The 14,645-nt window shown below is 43.2% G+C and overlaps 1 protein-coding gene across 20 annotated transcripts in view; it reads left to right on the plus strand.

The window, feature by feature from the left end:
* Positions 1–14,645, plus strand: part of ANKS1B (ankyrin repeat and sterile alpha motif domain containing 1B) — a 1,022,908-nt gene that overhangs the window by 975,840 nt on the left and 32,423 nt on the right. For all 20 annotated transcript variants that reach the window (XM_012787601.3, XM_020287904.2, XM_012787602.3 and 17 more), the window contains 2 exons: positions 7,407–7,418; positions 8,312–8,398. In XM_012787601.3, coding sequence (XP_012643055.1) covers positions 7,407–7,418; positions 8,312–8,398 — 99 coding nt within the window. The remainder of the gene's footprint in view (positions 1–7,406; positions 7,419–8,311; positions 8,399–14,645) is intronic.

The raw sequence follows: 14,645 nt of genomic DNA on the forward strand, positions 1-14,645 counted from the left end.
AATAAAAAAATGTTTTAAACTTTATTTTCTTTCTTATTATAAAAGCAATACACAGTTATTGTTACCTACTTTTAAAATAGAGATACAGAAAAGAGAAATAAAACAACTGTCATTTTACCACGCAGAAGTGCTAAATACCTCCCTGTTACTATCTTGCTCTTGTGTAATCCTCCAGACTGATGCTTTATGCATTCACAGGCATTACTTTTCTACTAAGAAAGGGAAATATTCCATACTTGATGTTTCATAATCTATTTTAAGCACAGTAATAAATTTTGAAATATTTTTCCAATAAATATTTGTCTCCAATATTATATGTGGTAGTTGATCAACAACAACAGTTTAACCAAATTTATTTAACCAGTTCCCCTTGTTGATCATTAGGCCGTGTCCATTTTTTTTCAAATTTTAACCAATACTATGAGTCACATCATTTACCGAAATCTTTTGCAATTGGTTTTATTATTTCCTTAGAATGAGCCACTAAATGTGGAATGGCTGGGTCAGAGGGCATACATACTATAAAACTTTGGGTAATTATTGCCAAGTTGCCTTCCAGAAAACTAGTTTCATTGATACTCCCAGAAACAGTGCACGAGCGTATTTTGATGTTTGTGTGTCTCATCTCTCAGAGACTTGTGCTTAATGTCTGGAATGTGCTAGTAGTTGAGGGAGAATTGGGGGATTTTTATGAGAAACCCTACATCTTCAGCATTGACGCCTGATCTTATCAACTCTATCTTATCAACATCTATTCTGGATGTAACTCTCCAATCTGTCTTTATGACCTGAACTCTTTATTTTATGTGAAGAGTGTTTTATACTTTCACAGTCCCTAAGAAACCAGGGAAGAATTAAATAATTCTCAGTAATTGCTCTCAAGACCGAGAGCTGTAGCGAAATGCTAACTAAGGATTTTTTGGAAATCACTTGTCAAATGGAGAACAGTGCGCTTTGATAAACTAGCTTCTTTCTGAATTAATGTAGGATGCAGCACAACCGAGTTTACATGCATAGCAGCAGAGAACGGTTCTGACAGTGACTTTCAATCAAACTGATCGACCACATTTTTGGAACAGTAGCTCTCAAAATGTGGCCCCCAGACACGCAGCATCAGCAACATGTAGAAACAGAGGGCACCGCTCTGTGCTGCGGCTGACTCCAGCCTGCGAGAGTGAGTTACTGGCGCTGTGCTTTGAATGGCCACCTGCCCACCGCCTGTCCTTGTCGAAGGGTTTGAGTTAGGTTCTGTATTCCCTTGGCTTTGGTGCCAGAGATCCTATGACCAGAAAAGCCCTTGAGAGGTCATTTAGCCTCATTTCCCAGCCAAAGGAGACTTGCTCCTAAGTCAGCAGTGACAGATGAGAACCCAAACTATTTTTAAAGATGTCCAGAGGAAGAAACTTTCCTGCTGCCCCGAGTCATCTTTCTGCCCTCTCAAGAAGCCTTTCCTTCCTCATGCTTGCAATTTGAGCCAGTTTGCTGGTGCAGAAATGAAGACCTAACCCTTGTCTCCTTGAAGCTGGAAGCTCACAGGATCTTTGAAGTTTTCTTCCCCCAATCCCCTTGGAATCTCTTGGTGACCCTCTAATCACATCTGTGGTGCCCCTCCAAGCTTCCCAAGGCCTCGGTGCTCTCTGTGGGTACCAGGGCTCCCTGAAAAGTTGGCTGAGTTCTCAGGGTGTTGTGAGGCTGTCACTGTGGCTCATCTTTATAACGCCAGCTTTATACCAGCGTGCATTAATTCGCTGGCTCGTTCCTTTGACAATCGTGGATTTCAGCAGCCATTAGATTGAATTCCATGAGACTGCTGCTATTTACTCATGGCTGACTTTTACGAAATGGCAATTTCGTAAATTTCAGTGTAAGACCACATGCCAGTCATCACCAGGGAGACGGATCAGGAAAGGTGTGGCAGTCCTCAAAGAACTCCCCGGGCAGTGAGGAAAGCAGACCACCTGAGACCTTGGCACAGTGGATGGGAAGAGTGACAGAGGAGGGGACAAGAGGAAAGCCATCTCATCAGCCTGGAAGGCAAGGAAGCCTTTCCCCAAAAAAAGTGACCTTAAAATGAGTTTCAAAGGGTGAGAGTTCATTTCAAAGTGGTGATTCATATTCTGCTTTTTCTCTCTTAAAATCCCTGCAACCTAGCTAGTTTCCCTGCATACAAAATCACCACAATAATGCTTGCTTTGTGTATTTTTTTTAATCATTTGAAAGTCACTTAGGGCTACCAAACATAATTGCTTGATCCTATTTTAATTTACTTACTGAAATGGAATATAATAATTAAGCTTTGAAGCTAAGGAAAATATTATATGGCAAAATTAATAGTTATGAGTCAGTACTGAGTATCTAACTAGAAAGCACTCTCAGGGTAGCTGTGTGTAGGTTAAAAATATAAGTCAGTTGCAGTAGACCGTCCGGAAATCCCTTCCCCAGCCTGGGCTTCAGGCACAGTGGAAATGATCAGGGGATGGTGAGAATGACGGGCTGGTGACCTTCTCCCCACGGGCGCCTGCCTCACTCTCTTCCCTGTCGCTGTTGATGGGGCGCAAATGATTCTTACTAGGAACATAAACTTCGCTCCAGATTCAAACCAACGTTACATCTCACAACTGAAGTGCTCCCTGTCGTAAACCTCTCTGCTCTCACTCATGCTCGGGGAGGTCATGCTCGTAGATCAGAGAGTCCGTGCACTCTGAAAAGGCTATTTGCATCCCGTTCATTCTGCAGCCAGCACTGAGACACTGCTTCTTTTCAGGACGTGCTTTTAAGGCCATAATAAACACCAACGATGATTTCTGACTTGATACCAAGCAGTTCATAATTTATAACTAAAAAGGGGAAGGGACAAGATGATTATTTGTTTTTCTTGGTGAATTTTAAAATCCTTTCTCTATAAAAATGCTCTACAAGCATTCAGTGACTTATTAAGAACAATGTTTCATCCAAGTCACAGCACTAATAAAAAAAGAGAGAACAATATTTCAGGTGGCCACCTCCAGATATGAAATTATGATCCCTGAACTGTTTAATGGTTATAGATAACATAAACCCAAATTGCTAAATGTAAGGCTGCCTTCGAATTTAAGATTAAAACCTTGCATTTTGGGCTGGGCGTGGTGGTTCACGCCTGTAATCCTAGCACTCTGGGAGGCCAAGGCGGGTGGATTGCTCGAGGTCAGGAGTTTGAAACCAGCCTGAGCAAGAGCGAGACCCCGTCTCTACTATAAATAGAAAGAAATTAATTGGCCAGCTAATATATATAGAAAAAAAAAAATTAGCCGGGCATGGTGGTGTATGCCTGTATTCCCAGCTACTCGGGAGGCTGAGGCAGGAGGATCACTTGAGCCCAGGAGATTGAGGTTGCTGTGAGCTAGGCTGATGCCATGGCACTCACTCTAGCCTGGGCAACAGAGTGAGACTCTGTCTCAAAAAAAAAAAAAAAAAAAAACTTGCATTTTTAGGTTTCTGAAATGTAACATCTCTATACAACTAAATATTGTTTCTCTTGGAAGAATAAAAGAATAATCCTTATTTGAGAAACTGTGAACAAAATATAGTTGAATATTACTATAATGTTTTTCACAGGAGAGCAAGATGCTATAAAGGTTAAGTGAATTTGGTGCATTACCCACGAGTATTCAGCTGCTTAGGCACTCAGAGTTCTCCCTTATAAAGTAGTCTCTTCTGTAAGGGCAGCGTGGAAAGGGAGGAAATTTGAGGACTCTGAGAAACCTCAGAAATTCCACAAAGAGCAGCATGATGGCATAGGGAAAAGCAACTAGTAAACCATAACATAACATGATTAGTAAACATAACATAACTAGTAAAAGCAAACCATAACATAAGGTTCTACCCTGAGCATTTTACTGGAAAAGTAGCCCTGAAGAAGAGAATTCTGTGTATACAAATAAATAAGGCTTGAATTTTTAATACAAGCATATGGGAGTATTCATTACAGAGACGCCCAGCAAAGCTTACAGACAGTTCACAGAAACCAACGCTGCCCGAGAGTACGTGCCCTGTCACTCAAGCAGGGATGCTCAGAGTAGGCGCCTTCGTCCCTGGTAAGGAGAAGAACATGGTAGTCACAACACTGGAGAAAGGTAGGGGAGGTGGGACCCTGCCTGTGACTGGACCGAAGCCCCACGCTCATAGTGCACTGTCTGTAAAGCCTTCATGAAATGAAGTGGGCACTTCCTGGATTTCTTGCCTCCCCAATTAGACTCCCTGAAGACTCAGTATATTTGCCTTCCTTTATGCACTTTCATTTTTCATTAAAATTATGCATGAAAAGACCTCCTTGAAAGCTCTGTCAAAGTACATTGTCAGAAAATCCCCTGGAAAGAGGTTAGATTCTTACCTCTTGCAGAGTATAAATGCTTTCAAAGAGGAGCTTCACCTTGCAGACCTCCCACCCTCCTTTTGAACTCCGAGGCTGGCCAGGACCCATCATCTTCTTATCAAGGAACTGAGTGGGGACAGGAGCGCAGTTTGGGCTCCAGATTGGGACGTGTCCCCATTGCTCCCCCCCAGTGCTGCCATTCCTAGAGGCCTGCATACAGCCTGCATCCTTGGCACCCCAGCGCTGCCTCGAGTTAGGACCCCCCCAGTGCTGCCATTCCTAGAGGCCTGCGTACAGCCTGCATCCTTGGCACCCCAGCACTGCCTTGAGTTAGGACAGCAGGGATTCTTGGGACCCACAAAAGAAGAAGTTACCATCGTTTATCTTTTCTTTTCTTTGTTCTGCATGGCTGAGCATCTGATGTGGAATCTTTGTGTCCTGGCAGGAATCACCCCCGATGCCTTCGTGTCAGCCCAACAGCTCATGTCCTGACCTGCCCACTGCCCCAGCTCCCTTTCCCTGGGGTTCTTCGCACAACTCACTGCGTTCTCTCATCTGCTGCCACCACGTTCCTGCAGCTCCTCTTAATAAAATCTTGCTAAAGCCAGGAATTTCACCCAGTAAACCCAATACAAGTAGCAACTCTTGTGTGTGCCAGCCACTGGGGTAGGCACAGTGAGTGAGACATTTGTAGTCCTCGTGGCATCGGGCACTGTCCTGCCTTCTGAGCCATCTCCTCCTCGACTTCTGTGATACTGTGCTGTGGGCATCTTCCAGCTCCATTTCTGGTTCCTCTGTTGCCACCGTTTCCACCCCATCCCTTAAGAATTCCTCTTCCCTGCAGGTGTGGTCCTCAGCCCTCCTCTTGTTCACCATCTGAGCCAGCTCTTCTGCTCCCATCTCCTCGGCCACCCCTCTAGGTGGATAGATTTCCAGATCTGATTCTCATTTCTAATTTCCTACTGGATATTTCTACCTGCTTATCAAACTGAGCACATGCAAAAGCATTTCCATTATGTCTTTGCAAAAAACATGTTCCCCTCCAGTATTCCTGATCTTAGTTAATGGCTTCTTCATCGATGACATCCCCCTTCCATCACCCATTCATCTTCCACAGCAGGTCAGTCAACAGACCCTCACTAGCAGTGAGGCTCCTCCTTTCCCCGATGCCTCTGCTTCAGCTCAGGTGCTCAGGGTCTCACCTTTGCATTTGCACAACAGCTTTCTGCCTGCCTGCATCCAGCCCTGGCTGTTCCAGTCCATCCTCCATGCAGCCACCAGGACTACCTTTCTGTAACACCTATCTGATTGTGTGACTCCCTATTTAAAAGCTTCTGATCGGTCCTAACCTGGTAGAGTCAGTTACCATCTTCCAAACCTGCTGAACCACCCTCATCTCCCACCAGTTACCCAAACCCACCATATTACTTCTCATTTCTAGATCTACATGTGTGTATTGGTTCTGCTGCTAAAACAGCCTCTTCTGTCCTCTTTTGCCACCTGAACATTCCCATTCATCCTTTAAGAGCCAGCTCAGTCACCCCTAGCAGGCAATCAGTGCGTCTTGAATGAATGAATGAAGATGTGCCCCACTCTGTCATGCACAGTGAGACTCTCCCCATCTACTACTCTGGAAGCATTTGGTTCAACTCCCTCTTATTGAGTTTGTTGACATTGTATTGTAGCTGTTCCTCGTATGGGCCAGGCCAGGCATGGCAGTGGGTGGCTCATTGCCGCCTCTTCCCCTCCTGCTCCCCTCGCCAGCTGACATCATCCCTAGCCTGGCCCTCTTTCCCCCTGAGCTCAGACACAGGCTCAGAATCTTTCTTAACACAGGCACTTCAGGCAGCCACTTTCAGCAGAGTGGCGTTTGCACACAATTTGAGGTCTGTTTGACATCCCCTGAACTAGATGCTGAGCTTTTCCAGTGACAAGTACAGTGGGCCGCCTAAAATAAATTTGTTCAGTTCAATTGCTGGACAAATGACAAATGGATTCTTTAATACTAAATAAAATCTTGGTGTTTTCATTTGAATGTTAGCTATATATTGTTTCACAGTACAGATAGAGCTGTCCAGGAGAAGATATTCATGGCAAGAGATAAAAGAGATGATTTATTGAAATCCATTGTCATGCTTTGCAAAGAATTCTTCACACACACATTCAGTTGACCAAATGATTTCCTGAGCTGCCCCAGCCCTTTCTCTTTACAGAATTCAGCCACTGCTTTGTCTGCAAATTAACATACTGTATATGATTTCTTCTAACCTTGCCTTTCATTAGCTTTGCACATTTTTAAAATGTGGTTGGAAAAAAAGCATTAAAAACATAAAAGTTTCTAACCTCATATTCCATTTTCGTAATATTTCTTTGACAATCACAAAAGAAAACTGATCAGTCTGGGTAATTTTAAAACTAGTTAGAAAGCACCCCAAGAGAGCTGCTTTTTTATATGCTATATAAAACAATAAATATTAAATAATAACACTCTTCATAATCCATTTTCTTCATCTTTGAAAAGGCATAGTAACTTGAGAAAAGATATTGTGTCAAAACAATTAGGAAAATGTGAAACACCCTTTCCATAGCTCAAGCGAAAGATACAATCTAAGTCTCATTATTGAGTTTAATGAGTTTCACTCACACTGTGCAATTAAAAGCCTTCCAAAGAAGTCCTGGTCACATTTCAGAATTTATAAAAGGAAAATTAGGTTATATAAATGAAGAAATCAAGAAAGTTCATATTCCTGGCTGATAGGACAGCCAGTTGTTGAAAGCTCAAAGGGAAAGGTTCTTGTGTGTCAGTCCTAACAATGGTGAGAAAACAGAGAAGGAAAAAGAGATGGGGTATATGGAAGCCTGCAGCACTTTCTAAAATAACAGTTGTACCGCATCTACAGATACCTGTGAACCTGTTCTCCTTTTATGGCATCCTTTACTTTTTAATGAATTTATGCTGTTGGTGAATTATTGAAACGGTTTCCTCTCTCTCACCTTTTATGTGTTTTTCTCTCCTATTATGTTCCCACCTGTCTTACCTGGAAAAATCCATCAGGCTAACTGTCAGGTAGGTTCTTCTTGATGTTTAATGTGATTATTAGGAGTATACATAGAGGAAAATGAAGTACACAGACTGTGGATGACTGGTAAAGAATGCTAAAACTAAACAGAGAAGGCATATACTAAATTATGGAGAAACTTTTGCAGGTGCATAAAACTGTACAAGCTGCAAACTCTAAGCACACTAAGCCAGTGTGATCATCTATCATAAGAACTCTGCCTCAGGGGATGTAGCAGCTCTAAATGATAAAGTAGGTTAGCTGGTTTGTCCAGCATTTTGCTGTGGCTCAGAATACAGACTGCTCCTGGAGGGCTTAATTGTTATAGAGCAGTATTATATCCTGTGTGGTCGCAAGTGATTCTGCTGTAAATATAATATCAGCTTTTATGGATTTGGCTGGGTTCAAGAATGATTCACAGTGATGTATTTTTCATTCCTATTTTAAGTACATATCCAAGCATCCCTTGTGCCTTGAAGAATGAGGGTGACTAGGAAAGGAGGGGTGTATGTTTTGTTAATGCTGAATACATCCTTGGAGTTAAATCTGACATGGCTTAACTCTTGTGAAAGGAAGGTCGCTTGAAATTGCAGTAGGAGACAAAGCTCTTCGTTCTCCCTTTGGTGTCAGGGAAGAGGAGTACTCCTTCATCCAAAGGAAGCAGCAGAACAAGGTCTTTTTAGATCTTCCAGTTCAAGACAGATAACTTTATAAGCCCAAAGTATAGCTAAGCCCAAGAGAAGAGAGAAACATTTAAATTAGAGTGAATGTGGTATGTATTTGATGTGTGTGTGTGTTGTTTTTAATTTGAGCTCATTTTTATCTTTCAAGAGGAAAAATTATGTGCTTCAGTTGCCATGCAACACAAACTGCTCTAACAGCTTTCTAATTTTAATTTCAGAAGTCTACAGAGCAAATGAAGAAGGTCCCTACTATTATTCTTTCTGTCTCATATAAAGGAGTCAAATTTATTGATGCAACAAATAAGGTAGGTACCACACCTCTCTTTGGTTTAGATACCAGATGTGATCCTGAGTATGTGATCTCAAGTCCTTTGCCTGCCATCATGCCCCAGCTTTCACCATTGTAATCACTCCTAATCCTCCACCTCCATGTTTTCTACACATACGTGGAGATACACACAGAGAGAGAGAGAGAGAGAGAGAAATGGACCTTATGGGGTGGGAGGGCTTGATTTGGGAGTTCCATAAATATTTTGCTTTAACTTTTTCATGGTGCCTTTTCTAATAGACTGTGGCCCCATACGATCTGTCATGTCCCTTGGGATCTAGATAACATTGAAACAGAAAAAAAAAATCACTTGTGGATTGAAAAGTCAACAACATCATCACTCCTCCCACCATCAAAGGAAATGTTAGCAGATGAAAGGCTAGAACATTTGTCTTTCTGTTTCTCCAGAGATACAAATGTGTCCTTTCTTTTGATACTCATCATGAATACCTGACACAAGGAACACATTCTCTCACTTTTTCAATTCTGTAGCTGCATTTAATTCCCAGCAGCCGAGATGGAAGACAGAGTTTCACCTCTATTATTTTCTTGAGAGACACAATAGAAAAGAAGCCCAGGCCACGTGGTGACTCTGCTGTGACTTTGTCCTCACAGTGGGAACGGTGTGTGTGGGCTCTGACGTGAAGTGCGGACGGCTGGGTTGCATGTCACTTAAAAAGTGTCCTAGAGTTCCTTTCTTGGCAAAGACAACAGAGTCCCAGTGCTGAACTTGAAAACTCAGGTGTGACTGCTGGCCCTCTCTATAAACTCAGAGCCGACTGGCTCCTCCTCACAGAATCCCAAATGTCCATATTTTTATTCCTGCATCCTTTCCACCAATAAAGTACAGAAAAAGGAGAAATAAGGTCATCACCATTGGTGAATTCTGGGTTTTTTTCTGGACTGCTCACCCAGACCTCCCACCTGGACCCACTCCATTTTGGAGAAAGGGAACAGAAAGGCATGAAACGGGTAAACTTAAGCTACAGTAAGTTAGGGTCAAGGCAACTGGATTTAGATACCAGGCGTGAGTCCCCACGAGTAGTGACTCTTTGGTGTCTGTAATAAACCCAAGCATCTGAATCAACCAATTAGAAGTTTTCCTGATTGGTTTACTGCAGCAAAGGGGTTGTTACAATAGGAGTCAGAAAAGCAGTTCCCCAAATCTACTTGGGAAAACCTCCCAGTTTTAGAAAAAATTCCGAAACCCAGGTGGAAAGCGAATAACCCAGTTATCATCTCGCTGGCTGACAATATCCAAAGCATTCTCTGAGTCAGATGCCTGACATGTGATGATTTCAACTATGCAATATGTTGTTGACGGTTGTTGTCAGATTACAACTGTGGAGACTCAAATAAGAACAATCTCACTTGGTTTGCTTTTTTATTTCTTGGAAGCAACTTTAATTCCTGGTCCATAAAATTACTTTAGCTTTATAGTCAGTTGGTTTTAAAAGTTCCAAAGCATTGTGGAACTCTCGCTGAAGATGCCATCGCTATCTGCTGTATCTAAATAATTTTAAGAGGTTACCAGGGGATGGGAAGGGTAGCAGGGAGGTGGGATAAAGTGGGGATGGTTAATAGGTGCAAAAATTAGTTAGATGGTTAGAATGAGTAATATCTGATAGCACAACAAAGTGACTGTAATCAACAACAAGTTAGAGTATACTTTAAAATATTAATAATTAAAGAGTGGAATTGGAATGTTCCCAACACAAAGAAATGCTAAATGCCTGAGGTGATGGATACCCCAGTTACCCTGATTTGATTAATTCACATTATATGCCTGTATCAAAACATCACATGCACCCTATAAAGATATAGAAATATTATGTACCCATAATCACTTTAAAAGGTTTTAAAATTTTTTTAAAATAATTTAAAAAAAGAATCCAAGTTCTTCTATTTTGGAAAAAATAAATAACTAAATTTCAAAAAAGGTTTTAGCACTTGGATTTTTTTTTCCTAAGCTGGAGCAACTGTCTCTACCCCGTTTACACTTGAAAAACTTGAACAGCAATATTTTTTCTGTGGATGAGTTTGACACTCTCTTAGATGAACAATCTTAGCAGACTTGGATTCTGACAATTTCTAAACAAGTGGTATTTGCCCTGAGAGGTTCCTGCGGTCTTAGGGCTGTCATTTCATGATGCCAGTGGTATGACTAGAAGCGTCTGCATTAATAGCATCCTCTCTAACCTACTCTCCGCAATCAGGAATGAGGGAGAGCTCTGTGAGTTCTGTTGCATTTTGCTTATCGACATGTCAAGGGATGTAGACGTTGATGCTGCTGTACCTCAAGGAGACACTTCTGCTCCAGTCGCTGATAATTAGATGAGTCGTCCATAGACTTCTGCTCATTGATGACTATCCTGTGGAAGCTGTAGCACAGAAAGATATGCAAGAGATCATTCCGTGTAAATGAAGGCACTAAATAAAGAATGCCAGTATATTTTTCAAGTCCTTGTAGCGTGGTCCTCAGCATGTTTCCAGAATCTAGAGCAAAGGCAAAGGGCCTATGTGAGTGGCTAGTCTAGCCGTCCTCTCCATGACTGTATCACAGCCTATGTCTGGCTTTTTCAGGAATTGGGGACATTAACCTCAAGTGGCTATACAGGGTCCCCATCCTAGTGACCTGTAAGGTAGCTGATCTCCCCCAATATGACAGTAGGTGGGAAAGAGTGGGTAACTCAGGGCAAGAGTCTAGTAGTTGCCGTGTGGGAAGCCAAAGTAGAGAGAGAGGTTATACTTAGAAGGGTAGAGGAAGCAATTGGAGAAGACTACATTGATGGAGTTGGCCTGTAGAAGATTGAGAAACACTCCCACCAGCCAGGGTGGGAGGACGGGCTTCAGAAGGCATGGAGTATCCCCAGCTAAAAGGTCATTCTCAAGCTGTGGTGCGAAAGGAACCAAGCTCAGATGCCTAGATTCTAGCAGTGTCTGCAGTGGCATCTTTGTATTCCATTTTGTCCTAGAGCAAAGACCACAGCAGGGAAGGGGCAGTTTGACAAAGGAGCAGACCTCCCCTACTGGGCAGGGCTGTCTCGGTGGGCCACTTTGATGCCAAGTGAAGGACTTATGAAATGCAAGCACTTTTAAAGATCTCGCCATTTCAGGTCCTAGCGGCCGGCCACTAAGCCTGTAATCAGACACAACTAAAAGGCACACTTTACAGTTTGTATTTGATGTTTCTGTTGTGCTTTATTCTTCAGCAGTGCTCTCCTACCCTTGCATCTCTTTACCCCACGCCGCTCAGATCGAGGGGGGTGTTTAGTCTGTGCTGGGCGGCTGCAGTCCCAAGCACTGCCCTACACAGCCTGTTGGTCTTGAAGAAGGACTCAAACTTGATTTTCTCTCTCCCTAACCTAACCCTTTCTCTGTGACTCCACAGCTACCTTCCAACAATTAGTTTCAAGTGCAACAGATAATTAATTATGTGTTAATTACTCTTCCCTTTCTATTAGCCCCCATTAGACTATGTGAAAGATGAACCCTCTAGTGAAGCATTTCTTTCCCCCAATTCTAATAAATAAATGTCTTTGCCCAAGTTCATGGCGAAGGGTTAGGGGCCTAGTTGTAAACTCACGAATGTATTGCCTAGCAATTTAGGAAATGAATCGAATCACTGATCCTGATTTAAGAAGAAACAGAAAGCCATCTTGAATTTGAAATGGAACTTGCAGTGGATTTAGTACCGAAATGTGTTTTAGGTAAATCACATCAGGTTCCTGCAGATCCATAGCCCAGAGGCAGCTGTAGCAGGGGACCCAGCCCAGAGGACTGCGGCTGTTTAGTTATAGACCAGCAGGTATTCTGAGAGGCAACACGGTTCCCACGTCCAGTGCTCCGCTGAGTACCAGGGTGCAATTGCCTCCTTGCTCTGAATCCCCCCTCAGTCTTGCCATCTGGCTACCTTAGGAACAACACAGTGCTTGGGTTTATTTTTTGCTTTTGTTTGTGTTTTGGTTTTTGGTGGGGTTTTTGGGGGGGAGGAGGGGGAGGTGAAGAATGCGGACTTCAAACAAGGCATATGCTATGTTTTAGGCACAAAATAATTTGGAACATTTGCCTAAACAAGTGCCGATTTTTTTAATAGCATATACTTCTCCTTTAAGAAGCTCAGAGTCTGGTGGCTCACGCCTGTAACCCTAGCACTCTGGGAGGCCGAGGCGGGTGGATAGCTCGAGGTCAGGAGTTCAAAACCAGCCTCAGCAAGAGCGAGACCTCGTCTCTAGTATAAATAGAAAGAAATTAATTGGCCAACTAATATATACAGAAAACATTAGCCGGGCATGGTGGCGCATGCCTGTAGTCCCAACTACTCAGGAGGCTGAGGCAGCAGGATCACTTGAGCCCAGGAGATTGAGGTTGCTGTGAGCTAGGCTGACACCAGGGCACTCACTGTAGCCTGGGAAACAAAGTGAGACTCTGTCTCAAAAAAAAAAAAAAAAAAAAAGAAGCTCAGAGTCAAATAAAGACCACATTAAGCCCGGGTGCTGTTGTCCTCAGCATCGGGTGCTCTACCAGATGTCTCCAGTTAGCACTCAGAGGGGACACTGCGGCCTCTCTCACTCAGGAAAAGCCGGCCTGGGAGAAGGTGCGGGAGAAACGCCCCACCTGTGGAAGCTCAGACCAAAGGAAGCGTCACTTCATTATCACACGACCTCCTCAGAAGCCCCACACTAATTAGCTGGACCAAACAACTCTGTTCTGCACGTGCCAGCCAGACACCTCTTTAGCTATTTCTCACCACAACGAAAGTCAGCAGACAGACAAAGCAAACCTCGCCCTGTTGAACGGCACCAAGTGGCCAAACTCTCTATCCCAAAGAAAAGGCTAGGTGTGCCCCTCTCCAGTTCTTGTCTTGATCTTTTTAAAAAGCTCTGGTCTCCTTAGAACATGCTTAGAGATGGAGGCTGATCAACACAGGAGGAGTCAGATTTTAAACTGAGGTACACCACCTGTATCTCATGAGGTCATTGCCTTTAATTTGCGAAGAAGCCACTAACTTGAACGTGTGGCAAGAGTGGAAAGAATGTATTCCTCCTTGACTTCTTCCCCAAGGAGGAAGCCAACCATCCAGTCTCCGTGCAGTCTACAGAATCCTTGGTCTTGGATTCATCCTACACATAGAGAACTGGCTTCACTGTTCTGCAAAGGCAGACAATGACGAGTGACAGCCGTATTTCAATAGTGATCCCAAGTCCTTACTATCTTCTGGCACCTGTGCTATAGCATGAAGTTCTGTTCAAAATTACCTCCCTACACAGGCTATCAATATATAGTAAAGAGCATATTTTTAAGTGCCAGTTAGGATGATAAAACCTATCAGTTATTCTTACCTGAATGTAGGATATTGTTATTAGCCTACATTCCTCCTACATTAGACTACGGGAGCAGAGGAAGAAAAGTTTCTTCGCTAGTGGGGTAGGAGGCTGAATGTGGAACTTGGAGCATCGCAGAGGTCAGGCCTCAATGGGCAGCTAAAAGACAGCCCTGGGCTCCTGGGGAATAGATGAGAGGGGCTCCAGAAAATTCGGGGGACAGTCAGGAAAGACAGAGGAGGAGAGAGCTGCAAAGATACACTTTACCTACTGTGCAGTTTTGCCCAGGGCCACGATGCTGCCACACACCATTGAAAATCCTAGAGTGGCATCCTGTGAACTGGCAAGATCCAGGGAGTTCAGGGCAATAGACATCACAGGGCGCTTTTCACAGTAACACTTTCCCCAGAAGTTGATCTGCCTTGTGCTAGCAAAGGATCTCAAGAACACAAAGTGCCAACTTGTTAAAAGTTGGTGCCAGTGCTCTATTTCCTGTGACAGTACATCCTGGACAGGTGAGACCAAATCCACGCAGACTCCTCAGGGTAACGCAGCCCCCAGTCAAAGCAATGGCCACGGCTCTTCATGCCTGCTAGCACTGCACCTGCAAAGATTCTGTGGGTCTTCTCATTTTAACACTCATTTTAAGACTCATTCCAAATTTAGTTTTCTACTTGAAGAAAAGGATCATGACCTTTTATTTTGAAATGGTATCTTGCAACAGAATGTTACTTGTGTATGAGATTCCAGTTGCAATTTGAGTTATTTTTGACAGCGCTGAGGTGTAATGTCAACATACAGGGCCACCGTGAAGAATGTCTTAATTTCAATTTCTTTTGTGTGCTAATTCTCTAATTGCCTCCCAACCATTCAGCTTGGTGGACTAAGGGACATGGAGTA

This window comes from Microcebus murinus, chromosome 10 (assembly GCF_040939455.1).
Source record: "Microcebus murinus isolate Inina chromosome 10, M.murinus_Inina_mat1.0, whole genome shotgun sequence".
NCBI lineage: Eukaryota > Metazoa > Chordata > Mammalia > Primates > Cheirogaleidae > Microcebus > Microcebus murinus.